The sequence below is a fragment of the Physeter macrocephalus genome, chromosome 5 (assembly GCF_002837175.3).
Source record: "Physeter macrocephalus isolate SW-GA chromosome 5, ASM283717v5, whole genome shotgun sequence".
NCBI lineage: Eukaryota > Metazoa > Chordata > Mammalia > Artiodactyla > Physeteridae > Physeter > Physeter macrocephalus.
In genome coordinates this window covers 60,272,960-60,291,764 of record NC_041218.1, presented here as the reverse complement: position 1 = coordinate 60,291,764, position 18,805 = coordinate 60,272,960, and the positions used below count along the sequence as shown (strand labels likewise).

Genomic DNA, 18,805 nt, shown 5'->3' with positions numbered 1-18,805 from the left:
CCCTCGGCTTTCTACAAAACATTTCTGGGTGTGAGAGGAGGGCTGGAAGAATCCCAGTAGTTCTCTATTAGCTTTCTGCTTCTGGTTTTCAAGATTTTTATTCCATAAAGCAGAAGGCAGAGAAGAAGGAAAAAGAGCCTAGTCTAATTTTTATAATTGCAAAGAATAACTTTCAGTTCACTTAAAAAAGTTTTTAATATACTGAATGACTTTTCTGTAACCAGCCCTGAGCTTGGTATTAATATACAACAATGAACCAGATACAATGCCTATATTCTAGTAGGAGATTCAACAAATGAGAAAATAGGTGATAGACGATAGATAGATGGACAGATAGGTAGATAGGGTAATTAGAAGGAACTAAACATAGAAATATAATTAGAGAATAATTTAGGGCTTCCCTGGTGGTGCAGTGGTTAAGAATCCGCCAGCCAATGAAGGAGACACGGGTTCAAGCCCTGGTCCGGGAAGATCCCACATGCCGCGGAGCAACTAAGCCCGCGCGCCACAACTACTGAGCCTGCGCTCTAGAGCCCTCGAGCCACAACTGCTGAAGCCCGTGCTCCTAGAGCCCGTGCTCCGCAACAAGAGAAGCCACCGCAATGAGAAGCCCGCGCACTGCAATGAAGAGTAGCCTCTGCTTGCCGCAACTAGAGAAAGCCCGCGCAGCAACGAAGACCCAACACAGCCAACAATAAAATAAATAAAATTACTTAATTAAAAAAAAATTAGAGAATAATTTAGAGAAACCTAATTTCCCCACCCGCACCACTTTTGACATGTTTAAACCTAGAGAAAAATTGAAAGGGTAGTTCAGTGACTGCCTATATACCCTTCACTTGTATTCACCAATCAGCAGTTACCATTTTGCCACTTCTGCTTTATCTTTCCAAGAAAAGATGCTTTTATTTTTCTGCACCATTTGAAAGTAACTTGGAAATATCATAAAACTTCAACTCTGCATACTTCAGCTTGCATCTTCTAAATATGAGGGCATTCTTCTACATAACCACAATGTTATTATAACACCCACCAGCATCAGTGGTGCCATCCAATACCTGATCCAGATTCAAATGTTCTCAGTGGTCTCCAAATGCCTTTAATAGTTGCTAACCCTCCCATCTCCCAACCCAACCCCAATCCAAGATCCAGTCAAGAATCATAATTCACATTTACTCATGTCTTATAAAAAAATCCTTTTTAATGTAAAACAGCCTTTCTATCCTTGTTTTTTGTTTTTCATGACACTTTTTTTCAGTGCAAACAAGATATCTTCTGGAATAACCTACATTCTGAATTTATTTCTTCCTGGAGTCCTTACTTCAGTAGCACTCATATTTCCTGTAAATTAGAAGTTACTTGAGGCTTGATTAGATTCAGGTTAAACAATTTTGACAAGAATACTAATAAGTGACATGTACTTCACATTGCATTGCATCAGAATATAAACACAGGTTGTTTCACTCTTTGTGATGCTAAATCTGAGTAACTGATTAAGCTGGTGACCACCAGATCAACAGGGTTAATTTTTCCTTTCTTTTTATAGATCCAAGTGAATATTCTGCTCCCTAAAACTTTTCATCTGTTTGATTTTAGCACCCATTAATCATTCTTGCCCAATTATTATTATACTGGAGTTGCAAACGGTGATTTTACTTCTTCTATTTCTAGCATTAATATCGATAGGCAGTATTCTATTTCTTAAAAAATTCTCTGTTATTGAACTCCCCTTCTCCCTCTTCTACATTCTCTCTCTTTTTTTTTTCTGGAAATTATCTTCTATCAGTTTATAGAGAGCCATTCCTTACCTTTTTACAGATTTCTACCTTAATTTCTATCTCCAAAATCAGGATAATATTTATTTTGTAGGAAATTAGTACAATGATCAAATAAAACAGAAAGTATCCCATTTTCTTTCCCAGTGAGTTAAAACTTGACATGGATAAATCCTCCAACTCATACCTTCTTAGTGCCTTGATTCTTCACTCCCAAAACCCTTTTCTTCCACTACCTCAGCTATCCACTCCCATGGCCATGTTCTATATCAGAAACTTTCTCACTGTAAAACCTTTATTTCAAGTCTCAGACTCTCCAACAACCACCTCCTGCATTTCCAAGTCATTTGCTCGGGTAGTGCTATTGTTCTAAAATTTTTGAAATTGTTCCAACCTCAAATCCATTGACAACGCCTGCCTCAGAACTTTCTCCCCTTCCAACTGTCCCCACTCTGCATAACATCTCTCCTTGTCCAATCTAGCTCCCATCCTTTAATCACTTCCTTGAATATACTCTCAACCCCTTTGTACTATTCTCCTAATGTCTTGTGAGGCAAAACTCAAACCATTTCTTTACACATGCACCTGAGCAGCTATATGTTATTTGGGAAAATCACAAAACAGCTGAATGCTTTCTCTTGAATGAATGTCAAAGCTCATATTCGGTACTCAAAATGTCAAGCAATCCTCAATTTCTTTAGCAGATTAGCTTTTCTCCTTTTAAGTTATAATTTTATACCTCCTCCTTTTCCTCAAACTTCCCACCATCCCTCATTTACTCACACTTCGGCTTGAAGGCCTTGCCTTATAATTCATTGAGAAAATGGAAGCAACCAGACATGAGTTCCCTCACATTTCCCCACCAAATCTACACCTCTCACTATAGCTACATCCATCTCCTCCTACCTCTACTGTTAAAGTGGAGAAGGTGTCCTCCAGCTGTCCTTAGGATTTCACTTTTTCTATTATCTCTTCTCTCTTCTGCGTCATCAAACTCTTTCCCTACTGATTCATCTTCATCTTTCCCTACTGATTTCATCAGCACAAAGACATACTAATTGCATCTCCCACTTTAAAAACAACACTCCCGGGCTTCCCTGGTGGCGCAGTGGTTGAGGGTCCGCCTGCCAATGCAGGGGACATGGGTTCGTGCCCCGGTCCGGGAGGATCCCACATGCCGCAGAGTGGCTGGGCCCGTGAGCGATGGCCACTGAGCCTGCGCGTCCGGAGCCTGGGCTCTGCAACGGGAGAGGCCACAACAGTGAGAGGCCCGCGTACCGCAAAACAAACAAACAAACAAGCAAAAAACACTCCCTTGACCCTACATTTCTAACCACCACATCATTTCTCTGAACTCCACTGTGGTGGCTTAAAATATGTCCACAAATTTGACATTCCTCCCCAAAAGGGGAGCCTAATGCACTGCTCCTTAAGAGTAGGTTGGATTTAGTGGCTGACTTCTAATAAACAGAATAAGGCAGAAGTGACAACACGTGACTCGGTCATAAAAGGCAGAGGCTTCCTCCTTGCTCCTTCACTCAGGTCACTCACTCACTGGGGAAAGCCAGCTGCCTTATTGTGAAGGACATTTCCCAGGCAGCCCTGTGGCAAGGTCCACGGGGCAAGGAACTAAATCCTCCTGCCAACAGCCATGCAAGTGAGTCATGTTGGAAATGCCTTCAGATGACTGCAACCTCATGAGTGACCATGAGCCAGAAGCACTTCACTAAGCTGCTTCCAATTTCTGACCTACAACAATGCTGAGATAATGTATTTTAAGCTACCTTGTTTGGGGATAGTTTAGTGCATCATAACACATAATTAATACACCCATAATAAGTAAATTATTCGAGATACACACTGTCTCCTCTTACTCATTACCCATTCACTTCTCAACCAACTACAGTCTGGCTTCTGTTCTTGCCACACAGAAACGGCTCTCATCAAGATCATCAGAGATCTTTGTGTTGCCAAATCCAATTACATCTCTCTCCACTCTCATCTCACTGGACTTCTTAGCAGCATTTGGCATGCTCTCCTCTTCCTTCCTTCTTGAAACACGCTTCTGCCTTGGCTTTTGCAATACTATTCTCCTCTTTCTTCCCTCATTATCCCTTTTTTGCCTCCTTTGCTGGTTCCTGTACCTCATCCAAATAGAAATGTAATGGTTCTTGAGGGCCAAAATTGGGTGCTCTTTCTTCTTTCCTCTCTCCCTTTCATTCCAATGGGTTTACATACTGCCTGTATGTAAAGTAATTTGGATTACTCCAAAATGAACATTGCCAGCTCGAACCTTGCAGTCATCCTAATTTCATCTTTGTCCTTTACCATCAGAAACTCTACCTGATTCTACCTCCAAGTGATATCTCAGATCTGGTCTCCTATCTCCACTGCCATCTCTGTGGTTGAGCCTTCTATTACCTTTTACCCAAAAGAGTTTTCCAGGTGGGCTTCTCTCTACCAGTATTTCCCCTCTCCAATCTATTTCCTGCTCGGTAGCAAAGTACTCAGATCACATTATGTCCTGCCAAGACCTTTCTGTGTTACCAATCTCTCCACCAAGGCCTGCAAGGTGCTGTGATCTGGGCTCCACGTCCCTCGCCAGCTTCATCTGGCACCACTCCCCTCCCTGCAAGGGCTTGAGCCACACTGTTGTTGCAGGTCCTGGCAAACACCAAGATCTTTCCCTCAACTGAAATGCCCCTCCTCCCACTCTCTTCAGATCTAGTTTCTTCTCTTACTTCAGGCTTCAGGGTTTTGGTTTTTCTTTTAATTTCTTTTTTTATTTTTAAAATAAATTTGTTTATGTATTTTATTTATTTTTGGCTGCGTTGGGTCTTCATTGCTGCGCGGGCTTTCTCTAGCTGCGGCGAGTGGGGGCCACTCTTTGATGTGGAGCACGGGCTCTAGGGTGCTTGGGCTTCAGTAGTTGTGGCACGTGGGCTCAGTAGTTGTGGCACGTGGGCTCAGTAGTTGTGGCTCATGGGCTCTAGAGTGCAGGTTAGTTGTGGCGCACAGGCTTAGTTGCTCCGCGGCATGTGGGATCTTCCCAGACCAGGGCTCAAAGCTCAAACCCGTGTTCCCTGCATTGGCAGGAGGATTCTTAACCACTGTGCCACCAGGGAAGTCCCAGGTCTCAGCTTTAATGTCACCTCTTTTTTTTTTTCGGTACACGGGCCTCTCACTGTTGTGGCCTCTCCCGTTGCGGAGCACAGGCTCCGGACGCGCAGGCTCAGCGGCCATGGCTCACGGGCCCAGCCGCTCCGCGGCATGTGGGATCTTCCCGGACCGGGGCACGAACCCGCGTCCCCTGCATCGGCAGGCGGACTCTCAACCACTGCGCCACCAGGGAAGCCCCTAATGTCACCTCTTGAGAGAGGCTTTTCCAATTTTGAGAGACAGCAAAGGACTCCACCAGGAGCAGGTCTTTGATTCCCAAACTAATGGGTCCAGAGCCATATCCCCTCTATCTGGCCCTTACACCCCAAGAGAAAATATTCCTCTGCCATAATCATCCCAGGGCCAGGTGCCAGGAAACTAGTGACCACTTCTATAGCCCAAAACTTGCCAAAATTATTCAAACTAGCCAATCTTAAATAGTTCACCCCGCCCTGCCTTGGCTTTACTGCAGAAACCCCAATAAAGGCAGCAGCCTAAACCCTCCCCTCCTGTCCTCTGCCTCCTGATCACCCAGTTGTCTTTCCCATGTGGCCCTGCACCATGTGCTGTGCCTCCTGTCTCTAGGTCTTTTGAGTATAATAAACTATTTTTTCCTGAGCCTGTCTCCTCTTATAGCTACACATGACTGATTATTTCATAAAAGAATACAAAACCATTTACTTTTTTACTTTGTCTCTTTTTTTTTCTTCCCCTTCCCTCCTGCTTCTTTCCTTCTTTTCTTTCCTCACTCCCTCCCTTCCTTCCTTTCTTGAAATATATTTCCCCTCTAGAATGTAAGCTCCTTGAACGGAAGCGCATCTTGTTCACACGATGTCTTCAGTGTGGAGCAAGTAGTTGTAAGTGCTCACCAAATAGTGCTAAGTGTGAATGACAAGCAATGTTCCTTCCCTTCCTTCCCAATCTCCCATGGACTCACTCACATGCCATTCTAGAGAACAATTTAAACTCATTGGGCATGAACGTATCTGGAGAGTCATCACCACACAGTGATCCGTGGGGTCTGTCATTTTTGAAACAAACATGTAGTGTGTTGAGTAAATGAAGAAATGTGAAGCAATAGCATCCACAGAACCTCCACATGGTGTGTGTGTGTATGTGTGTGTGTGTGTGTGTGTGTGTGTGTGTATTTACGCATTTTCTTCTGAAATATGCGTCATTGTTTTCATAGCAGTTTCTTTTCACTTTTCAAAGATGAAAATGATATAAAATGGTATGTTAAAAGTCTCCTTGCCAACCCTTCTGCCCCATTTATGGGAAACCAACTTATTAGTTTCTTGTGTATCTTTCAAATATTTTTATATAAATACAGGCAGATACAAATACATATTCTTATTTTCCCCTTTACTTCACAAAAGGTAGCAGACTATACACTGTTCTGCACATTTCTTTTTTCCAAATGTTCTAAAATCCATATTCTCTTTTTTTTGAAACAGCTTTATTGAGATATAACCACATTCTCTTTTGTGATTTGTTGCTCTCTCCCTCTATCACTCCTGGTCAAGATTCACTAATATGAATGATCTTTTTAAATTAAAAATTGTATGATAATAAACACGATGAAAATACATGGTTTAAAATGTTCAGACATCATAGGCCATACAAAGCAAAAGCAAAGTCTCCTTCCATGATCACTGACCTCCCCAATCTCCATGACCCCAATCTCATGTATCAACTCTTCAGTTTGTGTCATAGACTGTTTCTATGCATATCATACACATGCAAAACATAGAATTCCTCTAATTTTTCCACCATAGGATGATATGTATGTACATTCTGCATCCCCCTGAATGGCACTTTGATTATCCATGGTGTTGGATTAACTAGATCTATGTACTGCACTTATTGTTTAGACATACATGCTTCCATTCGGTCCTATTAGCTCTTTGAGGAGCCCCACTCTATACGTAAGAAAGGCCCAGAGGGAATAGGTGATTTCTAAAGACTAAAGAGTGATTTCCACACAGAACTAGGACTTGACCTCAGGACTTTTGAATTCATTTGTCCTGCTCTTTCAATGACAGTAAGTCCCTTTTTATGACACTGATGTACTCAGTGGTCTCTGCACCAAGCCAATTTGGCCTCTTGACAGGGTTTGAGTGACCATTACACTCAAAGATTAGCCTTCAAAGATTAGATATGGATGAGGGGTTATGGGTCCCTTTCCCCACAATCTCACTGCCAGGCAGTATGTTTCAATAAACACAAAGCTCAAACTCAAATCTGTCACACACAAATGTTTATTACCAAGAAGGCATGAAAATCATCCTGTGATCCGTTGTTCTGTAAAGTCAGTGAAGTCCCAGCTCTGTCCTGTGTATTTCAACAAGCACATGACAAAAAGTTTCAGTCTGAGACAAAGTTCTGAAGGGAGGATTCAGCTCACTTCAGATCAGAAAGCAGAATCTTCCTTGGTCAGTAGTGTGGACACAGCATACAACAGTGTTCTAGAGCTGGTGCTATGGTCTGAACATTTTGTCCCACCCCAGATTCACATGTTGAAATCCTAACCTCCAAGGTGATGGTATTAGGAGGTGGGACCTTCGGAGGTGATTACCTTATGAGGGTGGAGCGCTCATGAGTGGCATTAGTGCCCTTTTAAGAGACCCTACAGAACTTCCTTGTTTCTTCCACTATGTTAAAACACAGCAAAAAGACAGCAGTCTAGGAAGCAGTTTCTCACTTGACACTGAATCTGCCGGCAACTTGATCTTGGACTGCCCAGCCTCCAGAATGTGAGAAATAGATGTTTCATGTTTCTAAACCACTCAGTTTATAGGTTTTTTGTTATAGAAGCCTGAATGGACTAAGACAGCCAAGAACCCACTCCACTGGTTTGAGTATGCTGGCTTCCTTGTTCTTGTTCTTACTCTAGGCAGAGCTGGAGCTGCTTAGATTGATACAATATGTCTTGCTAATCCACATATTTTGGACAAAACTAGCTTTACCTTGAATAATTATCTCTAATATCTCTTGAGCTAATGAGTGAACTCTCCAGGTGCAGATTTTTGATGGTGACACGTGATATGGTGATCTCCAAAGTTTGGACTTCTTTAATGCTAACTAACCAGGCTAGGGGTTTGAATCACTGATTATGGTATTCAGATGATAACTATCCACCTCTAAGGTTTAAAGTCAATACACACACACACACACACTCTTCTGCTTAACGTGAAGAAATTTAAAACAAATTATAGATGACACAGCACCTGCAATCAATTGCCCAAGAATATATCTCTTTTCTTACCCTCTTCTTCATGCTATGCTGGGAGGAAGCAAACACAGCAAAATAGGAACAAGTACTCTAGGGTCAGTAGATCTCAATCCAAATGGAATTTCTGACACTTCTTAGTTATGTAACCTTATGTAAGTTATCATGTAACCTCTCTAAGCCTCACTTTCCTTATCTGTAAAATGAGGATAATAAGAAGTAATATGATAAAGCATGCAAAATGCTTAGTACATAGGAACAATTATTACTATTTCATCATCCTTTCTTTTTATTCTCCCAATATTTACTTCTCCCAAGTCCATATCTTGCATCCACCCATCTAATCAATTTTTAGAGACTAACTATTAAGAGCAAAGTTCTGTGGTTGGCACTGGAAGACCCAGTGATCAATGGGATGGGGGTCTCTCCCTACAATTAACCTACACTCTCAGGTGGAGGAGGTTCAGATTTAAATGATGGTTAATGCTTATTGGCTTCTTACAATGTACCAAGCACAGTGGTGAGCACTTTGCTCTCATCATAACATTTGATTTTAAGCCACGTATGAGGCAGACATTCTTTTACAAAATAGGAATCGGCAGGGCAGGAAAGTTGAGCACCTTATCCAAGCTGGATATAACCCAGGTAGCCTGAGCCTTAAACTCTGGACGCATGCCTGCACCATGCCTTCTGGCCCCTCAGCTTTGGGAGCACTCCTCTCTTCTTCATATATCTTCTCCTATGTCCTCATAAAAACAGCATTCCTCCTCTGCTTGAACTCTTTTAAAATTAATCTTAGAAATAATTATCTTATCAATACAACTCCAGATGTTACAGTGTTCCTCTAGTAGCCCTTCTTCCACAGCTTTAATAAAAGCAGCACAGTTAAGGAAGGGCACAGGGTCTGGAGCCGGACTGCCTGACTCTGACACTCTCCAGCTGTGTGACCTAGGGCAAGTTACACAGCTACCCTGTGCCTTGGTTTTCTCACCTATAAAATTGGGATGTTACCTCCCTCAGAGAAGTACCAAGAATCAAAAGTAGGCAAAGTTCTAAGCACAATCCAAGGCACATAGTAGGTGCTGCATAAATGGAAGGCTTTATTATCCTATAGTAATTATGTATTCAGACTATATTCAGGTATCCCACAGGTCAGAAACCTCCTTTTCTTTCCTTAATATCTCCAGTTCTGTATTCTCTCAAACATATTTACTCAGTTAAACTCAACAGAACTAGTACTATTTCTTTCTGTTGGTAAATAAAAACAGATCATGCTTGAAGATGCTACTTCGCTCTGTCCAAACTCAAGTCTTCCTCACCTTCCGCCCCTCACCCTCCAACCTGGGCGTCATCATGAGCAGGGGAAGTGCATTCTTTGCCTGGCAGGATCTGAAGCCCCCAAAGAAAGAAGGATCTAGGAGTCTTCTGAAAGTCTAACCTGCCAAACAAACTATGTTTCCCTTCCCCCCCATTCTGCTAATCTTCTTGTTACCTATTCTATTTATTTCTTTTCCTTCACTTCTCCCGACTTTTCTTTATCCCAAACGTTGGGGGACGGATGCTGATATTAACAAATCCACCCAGTCAACAAACTGAACTGGGTACCCACCACGTTCAGCACTCAGAGGCAGGCCATGAAGCCAGGAGACAAGGTCCTGTGCTCCAAATCTTGGAGAAGAGTGACGTAAAGCTCTTCGCTTCGAGTATCTTCCGTTTATCACTGCTCCCTGTGTCGAGGGATCAATTGGCCGTCTCATATTACTCCTTGCCTTCCACAGACGCAAAGTTTCGGGCTCTGAACTCTAGCTCCCCGCGCTCCCCCGCCCCTCCAGTTTCCACTTCAGGCCACACGAGGAGATGAGGTAGAATTCCGCAGCTTTGGGCAGCAAACCGCCTGCTCTATCGTCCCAGCAACCGGTGGGATCTTGCCAAAGCTGCCAAGCGAACACCGGACCTTAACCCGGGGCTACGGCTCCCGTCTCTGTACTTTGAGCCTTGAAGAATAAAAGAATCCCGCGAGTAAAGGTTTCCTTGAACCTCGAGCATAAAGGTAGCTTTGATTCACGCGGATAAAGGTGGCCTTGAACCAGGAGCGGCGGGGCGGGGCGGGACAACGTGACCTTAGCCCAGCGCCCGGGAGGAAAGGACGGGCGGGCTGGGCACCACCAGGGGCGGGGCAGGCGCCAGCCCGCAGCGCCTCCCCAGCGCCTGCGCTCGCGCGTCGCGCCCCAAGACCATGGGGAAGCTGGTGGCGCTTACCCTGCTGGGCGCCGGCCTGGCCCTAATCGGGGAGAGGTTAATGACGCTCAGGTGAGTTGGCATCTTGATGGGAGCGTCCTCGGCTCCTATTCTCTTCTTCCAAGCTAGGTTAAGGGGTGCCCGGTGCCGCCTTCCTATAGCGGGTAAGAATGAGCAGTTTGGGACCCCATTCCTCAATCCCACCTAGCAAACTGTCCCTTGAGAAGCGCACATAGGCAAAGGGAGCTGACTTCTTGCCTTTCCTAAGATGGTGGGGCAGAAATGCGCCCCCCCCACCCCGCCCCTTTCCCAGGTCGCCCTTAGCATTCGGCTCCTGAACAAACTTAACTCTTTTGGAAGCGCTGAACTTGGCGTAGGGAGCCAGGCTACCAGCTGGATGTTTTTTGGCTGACTCAGAGGTTGCCCAAGGCAAGTTCCACACTGAGGAGTACTGGGTTACCAACTCATCCCAGATTAAAAGAGCTGGGTGGACAGCAGGGAAATGAGCCAAAACCTGCAGGGGGAAACTGGCATTTTGTAGGTGTCTGACCTTTTGAAGTGGAAGATCTCCTGTTGATAGCCATCCCAGAAATATCTCCGGAGAAGTTAATACTGGGCTGGTAAGAAGAAACGTTAGGTGATGATGAGCATTTCTGAGTGGATCTATTAGCCTCTACTTGCCTTCAATTGTCTTTGGGTTGTTTTTATTTATTTCTCTAGGTAGAAACTGGTCGTCTCCTCAGAGGTTCACGTCTAGAATCTACAGAGGAGCCTAATGCCTTTTTTTTTCCCTCTTAATTTACTTATTTATTTATTTATTTTTGGCGGCGTTGGGTCTTCGCGCTGCTGCGTGGGCTTTCTCTAGTTGCAGAGAGCGGGGACTACTGTTTGTTGCTGTGTGCAGGCTACTCATTGCAGTGGCTTCTCTTGTTGCAGAGCAACGGGCTCTAGGCGCGCCAGCTTCAGTAGTTATGGCACGCAGGCTCAGTCGTTGTGGCTCACGGGCTCCAGACCATAGGCTCAGTAGTCGTGGCGCACGGGCTTAGTTGCTCTGCAGCATGTGGGATCTTCCCTGACCAGGGCTCGAACCCATGTGCCCTGCATTGGCAGGCGGATTCTTAACCACTGCACCACCAGGGAATTCCCGAGCCTAATGCCTTTTGATACTTTCTAGTTCTGCTTGAAAGAGTTTATTGTTACATTTGCTTCCAATGCACCCAAGTGAGAGAATCATAAAAAAAAAATAATAATTATAAAGCTGATCTAAGGAGTATTTTTTTTAACGTGACAGTAGGATAAGTCTAAGTTTAGAGTCTTCCTGAATACAATTTAATAAAAAAGTAAAATTATTCCTGGTATTTAGAAGAACGTTTCACTGTGGAAACAAGAACACTATTCAGAAATAGTTTGGCCAATTGTTTAAATTGTGGTCAGTTTAATGAATTTAAATACTTGCAAAGTAAATTAGCATAAAATTTTAAAAATAATAAAGTTAAAGCAAAAGTTACAGGGTATAGCTATTAAAATACCCTGTTGAATTTTGGGAAAGCAGTAGGGGGGACAGGGATCAAAAGGCAAAACTATAGGGAGTTAAGGGAACCAAAGTGCAGATTTATAATAGACAATACTTTAGCACATTAAATAATATTATTTTGTGCATTTAAATTAATAATATTTATTTACTATTAAATAAATAATAGAGGCACATTACCCAGATAATGTCCACATTATATAAATAAATAAAAAGAGATGTCTACTTATTTGTGATGTCATCCATAAATGATGAGAAAGAGAGTTAATGAATATGAGGGTGATTAAAGACCATGTTTAGACATTGATTTTGGATGTTGTGCATTGACCTCCAGTGTTTTTATCTTCTGCAGAGAAAGAATTAATGCATATAGAGAAGTGGAGCCAGTAGAACCCCAGAACTGCCACCTTATTGAGGGACTTGGTATGTATGTGACAGTACAATTTCTTGGTACCATCCACCTGACAGAGGCTGCCAGCTAATTTAATTTGCTGCTACTTCTTAAACCCTCCTATTGAGGCTTCAGCCTCATCAGCTTTACCCAAGCTACCTCATCCCACATCTCCAAGAGTTCTCCTAAATGTCAAAATCTGTGGCTTTTTCTCAGTCCTCTTTCTTACTGACATCTCTCAATCATTTGAAAAATGTTATTGACTACTCTTTGGTTGGTCCCTCACTGAACTCTGCTCCTGTCCCTTCTGTGAAATTTCACTTCCTTCTCTGTCTTCTTCTGTTGCCTATCTTACTTCTTTTTTTTCTTCTCCCCTCTCCTTGATGATATTCCTAACTTCAAGTGTCACTTCCTTCAAAATTTATCTGCAAGTACTAAGAGGAATATGACTTAGCCCTTATTCTCAAGAACCTCACAACTGACTGAGTTTTTTTTTTTTTTAATTAATTGAAAATCCATAGCTGGATCCCTAATCACTCAAACTGCAGGCCTTCTCTTCCCATCTGAAACCTACTTTACCTTTCTGTCATTTCCTCCCTCATACCCCCACCTATATAACCAGCTCTTCTTCTAGACTTCTCCTAAGCATGGTACCCGCATTGTCAAAGAGACTCAGTTCAAAATTTAGGAACCATTTGTTGTCCCCTCATCCCTCACTGTTTCACGTGAGATATGTTGGCCTCTCCTGGGCCGCCACACAGAGCTGATCTCATTTACTCCTTACTGCCTCAACTGCTTATTCTGGCTCCAAGTCTTTCACTCTCCCTGACAATACTACTAGAAAAACAAAATTCTAGCTAGATTCTGTTCACTGGTCTGGGAATGTGTTCTTTCATTTTCTCACCTTTGCTCATGAAATTACCCCCAATGATTTCTTCATCTCTGTTGGCTGAAATCAGCTGGAAACTCCTCTCGTACCTCTGAACTCTCACAGCACTCTGAAACTCTGATTCACTTGTGACACCTACTACATGCTTTATTTTAGAGCCAGCAGTGTTGTTTCTTTCTCTCACAATCAGACTGTAAACCTCCTAGGGTCAGGGACTGTGATTTATTTCAGTATGTGACAGGATGAAAGCATAGTTTATTGTGACATAAGATATATATATATATTATATATATATAATATATAGCTCTCCAAGATATGTTACTAATATATATATGTATATATTTTTTCTGATATACATATATATCAGAAAAAATAAGAGCCCTTTTGATTTTAGTTTTCTGTCTTTTTTCCCTCTCAACTCCTAAAAAAAGAAGAGAAGTAGCCTGGTCCTTGTGCTGACTAGTCTTAGATGAGGTCTGTACTGCCAGCTAGAAAGCAGAATGAACTGATAACAAACTACTTCCTGAGTTTGGTTTTTAAAAACCTGAGCACCTTCAAGGGATTCTGATGGAGATGGAGAAGAATATGTGGGTTTTTTGAATAACAGGGACCTTTGTCCCATTCTGGGGAAAAATCAAGACCTAGGAAGGAATGGTTAGAAAGTATCTTTAGGGAGGCTGGATCCTTTATACCATGTGTCACAGCCCGAGCAAATGTTATATGCGCACACACGCAGGACGTGGAAGTGGCAAAATTGTCCAAGTTAAAGGGACCACATGGGCTTGGCAGTGAGTAATTCAGTGGTGACTAGCGTAAAATAAAGGCCAGATGGACTTTCCCAAATATTCAGCTTCGTTTTAAAATTTACCACCTATGGGGGTTCCCTGGTGGCGCAGTGGTTGCGCGTCCGCCTGCCGATGCAGGGGAACCGGGTTCGCGCCCTGGGCTGGGAGGATCCCACGTGCCGCGGAGCGGCTGGGCCCGTGAGCCATGGCCGATGAGCCTGCGCGTCCGGAGCCTGTGCTCCGCAACGGGAGAGGCCACAGCAGAGGGAGGCCCGCATACCACCAAAAAAATAAAAAAAAATAAAATAAAAAATAAAATTTACCACCTATGGTATTTGCACAACCCTGGCAGGGAGCCTCAGGTTGAATTTCCCTCCAATTTAGTGGAACGTGGGCTCAGGGTCAGATTTAATTTGATTTAAAAAATAAGGAAATATAACATTTAATCATTTGTTCACTGCCTTGTGGAGTAATATTCATATTGACTACACATATATCTCTCAAAAGATAAGAGCCTGCCAAGTAATTTAGAGGGGTAATTAGACTAGATCATTTCTAATATCTAGTCCAACTCTCAGATTGTATGATTCAAACAGACTTGAGAAGTTAAAACTAGAGCAGAAGAAAAAAATGCCATGTCACTTCTCATGTCTGTTGGCATGTGTACATTTTATATTTGCAGAACTAAACAAGTGAGAATGATCAAGGGTCATTTGTCAGTAGGACAATATTGCTATATATCTAAAAATAATAATACTGCCTTATCAAAGGCCTAGTGTCTATGAGCTTTCTGCTGAGTCCTTTGGAAACGTTTATATCATCCTCACAACCACCCTATAAGGTGGGTGCTGCCATCTGTCCTTGTAGATTAGGAAACTGACACCCAGAAGAATGAGGTTACTTGCCCAGTGGTCCAGAACTAGAGGGTGACAGGCCTAGATTATGAGCCACGGCAGTTTTCTTCTATGCCTTTGTACTCTCTGTTGTGTAACACTGCCTTTCTTATCTACTGACAGCACATTTTTATTATGAAGCTTCAGGGAAGTATGATAGCAGCAGAAAACAGAAAATCTGAGATGCAAAAAGGTGAAATATTAATAAATAGAGCTGACCAAGACAAGGCAGGCTAGATATTGAAATAAAGCTCACTAATAAGATAATACTCGCAAGACCCAACTATTCCAGAGTGAAAAGCTTTATGAAACAATGGAAAACACTAAAGGATTGAAGGCAGGGTGTGGTAGGTAGGCAGTAACAGAGCTGGGGAAAAAAATCTGATTTGTGTTTTCTTCAAGACCTAGAGTTTTGTGGTTAATTTTATTGGCGAACAAACTCTTCCTCTTTTTGTTTTCCTTCCCCAGTATTCTTTCTGGGAAGAAAGGTTGAAAGGTGAAATAATTCTAATCTCCTAAAACCATACCTCAAAGATCTTTTTGTAAGTTCATCCTTTTTCCAAGGTTTTGAGGCTCAAGGATTGTCTTAACTAGGAAGTTGTTTGGTTAATCAAAGCTGCACTTGAAATATGAATAGCTTTATCAGCTTGCCCTTGGCGGGATTATCAAGTAGACAGGCGGCCATTGTATGTGGTGTCTTCCTATCTTCCCCTCCATCCCTTTTCCCTCCTATAGCTTCCTGCTTCTCCAAGATATGTTTCTACTCCACGGTAGGTTCCATTTGTTTTCTTAGCTGGCTGTCAGAACCTTCTCTCCAAGATGTGAAATGAGGATAATATTAATTGATAGTAATTTGGTGTGACATTCTTTCAGGATGTCTGTAGAGAACTATTGGAGGCCAAAGAAATGAAGTTATGCCAACTAATAGGGTTGACAGATTAAGAGGCAGTAGATGCCTATTTGTAAGCCTTGTTTTAGACTTGGCAGTGGGGTGTTAAGGATAATTGTATACAGGTTAATGAGTGTGTGGAGGGGACTCAGGGGCGGGTTCCTGGGGACTCTTACTCCCACAGGTGCCACTGTTTCTGAGATGCACTGGGCCATCATGCAGGTGCAGCGTAGGTCGGGGAGGAGGGCAAAGGAGGGTCAGGAATAAAGTACAGTCAGATACTAATTCCTTTCCACATCTGAGTGCAAAGCACCAGCTTCCCTATCCTCTGGGTAGAGCAAGTAAAGACAAGCATAGTCCCTTTGGAAAATGCCCACTCCTACTGCAGGTGAATTACTGAAGTAGGTTAATGCTATCATGGGAGATATGCGACATGGTGTTTGGAAGATAAAAAGACCAAATCAGAGAGTATGCAACTCAGGACATCTTCTACTCAGAAATTAACACACACTTGTCAATAATTTAACCTCAAGACAAGATAAAGTTCAAGAAACTAAAGCAGTTTATCTTTTTTAGTCAGCCCACCAGCTTTTACTGAAAGCTTTTACAGTGAAAAGGCAGGTATTATATTAGGTGCAAGCATACCATACCGAATAAAACCTGGTCCTTGTTTCCAGGAAGCTTACTTTCTAGTAGGACATTAACAAATGCGGGAGGTTGCAGCCCAAGTGTGGAAAATGTCATGGTGGATGCAGTCACAGGTGACCGTATTACTACATAAATTGGATGCTGGAGCCAAGAGAGGTTGAAAAGGCCGAGAGGGTAGCATCCAACTCATCTTTAAGAGCCCGTGATACTCAGCCAAGTGGAGGTGACGGGGTGTGGGAAAGGTGTGGGTTGCCAAGAAGCACGAAGCAGCATGTGCTCAGGCATGTAGGTGAATGAGTCTGGCACATTTTAGGAACTGCCGACAGAAGTACTGCAGCACACCTGGAATGGAGAGTGAAGAGTGGGAGCCATGAGAATTGAGACCGGAGCCTCAATTCTGTGGAGAATTTGGGATTTATACTGCCAGCCCTAGTGGACCATTGGAGGGTTTTAAGCAGGGGCATAACAAGGTCAACTTTGCAATTTAAAAAGATGACTGTCAACAGTGCAGAGAATGGTTGTAGGGGAGCAAAGCTGACCCATTAGTTCGCTGTTATAAAAATCCAGGAGGGAGTTCTAGAGCTTGAAAGACTTGTGATTAGTTAGATTTGGGGAGTAAGGAAAAGAAAAGCATCAAAGATAACTCCAAGGTTCCTACTTTGTGTACTTGGGGGATAGAAGTGTCATCCACGGAAATTGAAATATAGAAAATGGAGCAGATTCAAGAGGGAAATTTCCAGGTCAGTTTGAGACATGTTGAGTATGAGAAATGAAAAGGCCAGGTAGAAATGTCCAATATACAGGTGAATACAGAGGCCTGGATATTGGGCTTGATTTAGAGATTGGAGAATCAAGAGCATGTGAGTGGAAGCTGAAGCCATGGGGCTAGAGTCAATGATGCAGGTAGGATGGGTACTCTGCCCCTAGAAATAGCCAAGGGCAGGTAGAGCCTAGGGAGTATCCACATCCAAGATGGAGGTGGGAAGGAGATCGGGCAAAAGGAAACAAAGAAGTGATTGTTTAGAGAAAAAAAGTGAAAGAAAAAAGTTTGTTCAAAAACTAACCCACCCATATTCAACATGATTTTTAAAATTGCTTTATTCATTTTGCTGGATTCTCCCAAAGTCTATTTTACTCCATGTAGAAAAAGCACTAAATCTTTCAGGCCATCAAAATACCATATATAGGTAAATCTTAATTAACTGGATTGCTTAGAAAATGGAAAGCTCTGATTAATGTAATTATCAGGTTACTGGTTGGGGATTAGTTTCAACCTTCAGCATAATCAATATGATTAAATCTCTGTCCTCCAGTTTTCAGTGCCTATTGTTTATTATTCTGTTGATTCAAATTTGCATTTTCTTTGGCTTTGTTCCACTTTTCTTTCCCCTGTTCTCCTCTATCCTCTCTCAATTGCCTTTTGACACACTAATAACCCATTACCTTAGGTAACCATTTTCCCATGTATTCCATTTACTATAGCTATGCAACAAACTATCCCCAAACTTAGTGACTTAAAGGGACAATAGGACTTCCCTGGTGGCACAGTGGTTAAGAATCTGCTTGCCAATGCAGAGGACATGGGTTTGATCCCTGGTCCGGGAAGATCCCACATGCTGCAGAGCAACTAAGCCTGTGCACCACAACTACTGAGCCTGCTCTCTAGAGCCAGTGTGCCACAACTTGCGTGCTGCAAGTACTGAAGCCCTTGCTCCTAGAGCCTGTGCTCTGCAACAAGAGAAGCCACTGCAATGAGAAGCCCATGCACCACAATGAAGAGTAGCCCCCGCTAGCTGCAACTAGAGAAAGCCCACCACAGCGACAAGACCCAACGCAGCCAAAATAAATAAATAAATAAATACCCTGTTTTTTTAAAAAAATAAAAACACAATAGTTATTTTGCTTATGAGTTTGCAGTTTGCCCAGGGCTTAGTGGAGACAGCTCATCTCTGTTCCATTTGCATCAGCTAGGGTGACTGAAAGGCTGGGAACTGAAGTCATCTGAGACTCCTCCAGACCTCTCTCTGCACTGTGTGGTCTCTCCACAGTCTCTCTTCTGTAGCTTTAAAGTACCAGATTTCTTATTTTTAGGTTCAGGGGTCCCAAAGTACATGCCTTGAGAGGGAGAGAAAGCAGTGGCAGGTTTGGTTATGACTTTACCTTGTATGTCAGGTGGCATCACTTCCTCTTCATTCTATTTGTCAAAGCAGTTAGAAAGGTCCACCCAGGTTCAAGCAGAGAGGATACAGACGTAGCCTCTTTTTTTTTTTTTTTTTTTTATTTGCACTACGCGGGCCTCTCACTGTTGTGGCCTCTCCCGTTGCGGAGCACAGGCTCCGGACGCGCAGGCTCAGCGGCCATGGCTCACGGGCCCAGCC

The 18,805-nt window shown here is 42.9% G+C and overlaps 1 protein-coding gene across 2 annotated transcripts in view; it reads left to right on the top strand.

The window, feature by feature from the left end:
- Nucleotides 1-10,337: 10,337 nt before the first annotated feature.
- Nucleotides 10,338-18,805, top strand: part of PON3 (paraoxonase 3) — a 39,094-nt gene continuing 30,626 nt past the window's right edge. Inside the window, exons 1-2 of one of the 2 annotated variants that reach the window (XM_028490026.2) lie at nucleotides 10,338-10,473; nucleotides 12,285-12,355. In XM_028490026.2, the coding sequence (XP_028345827.1) occupies nucleotides 10,400-10,473; nucleotides 12,285-12,355 (145 nt within the window). In that variant the 5' untranslated portion in view covers nucleotides 10,338-10,399. The remainder of the gene's footprint in view (nucleotides 10,474-12,284; nucleotides 12,356-18,805) is intronic. The other variant, XM_007117340.3, reaches the window with a different exon arrangement.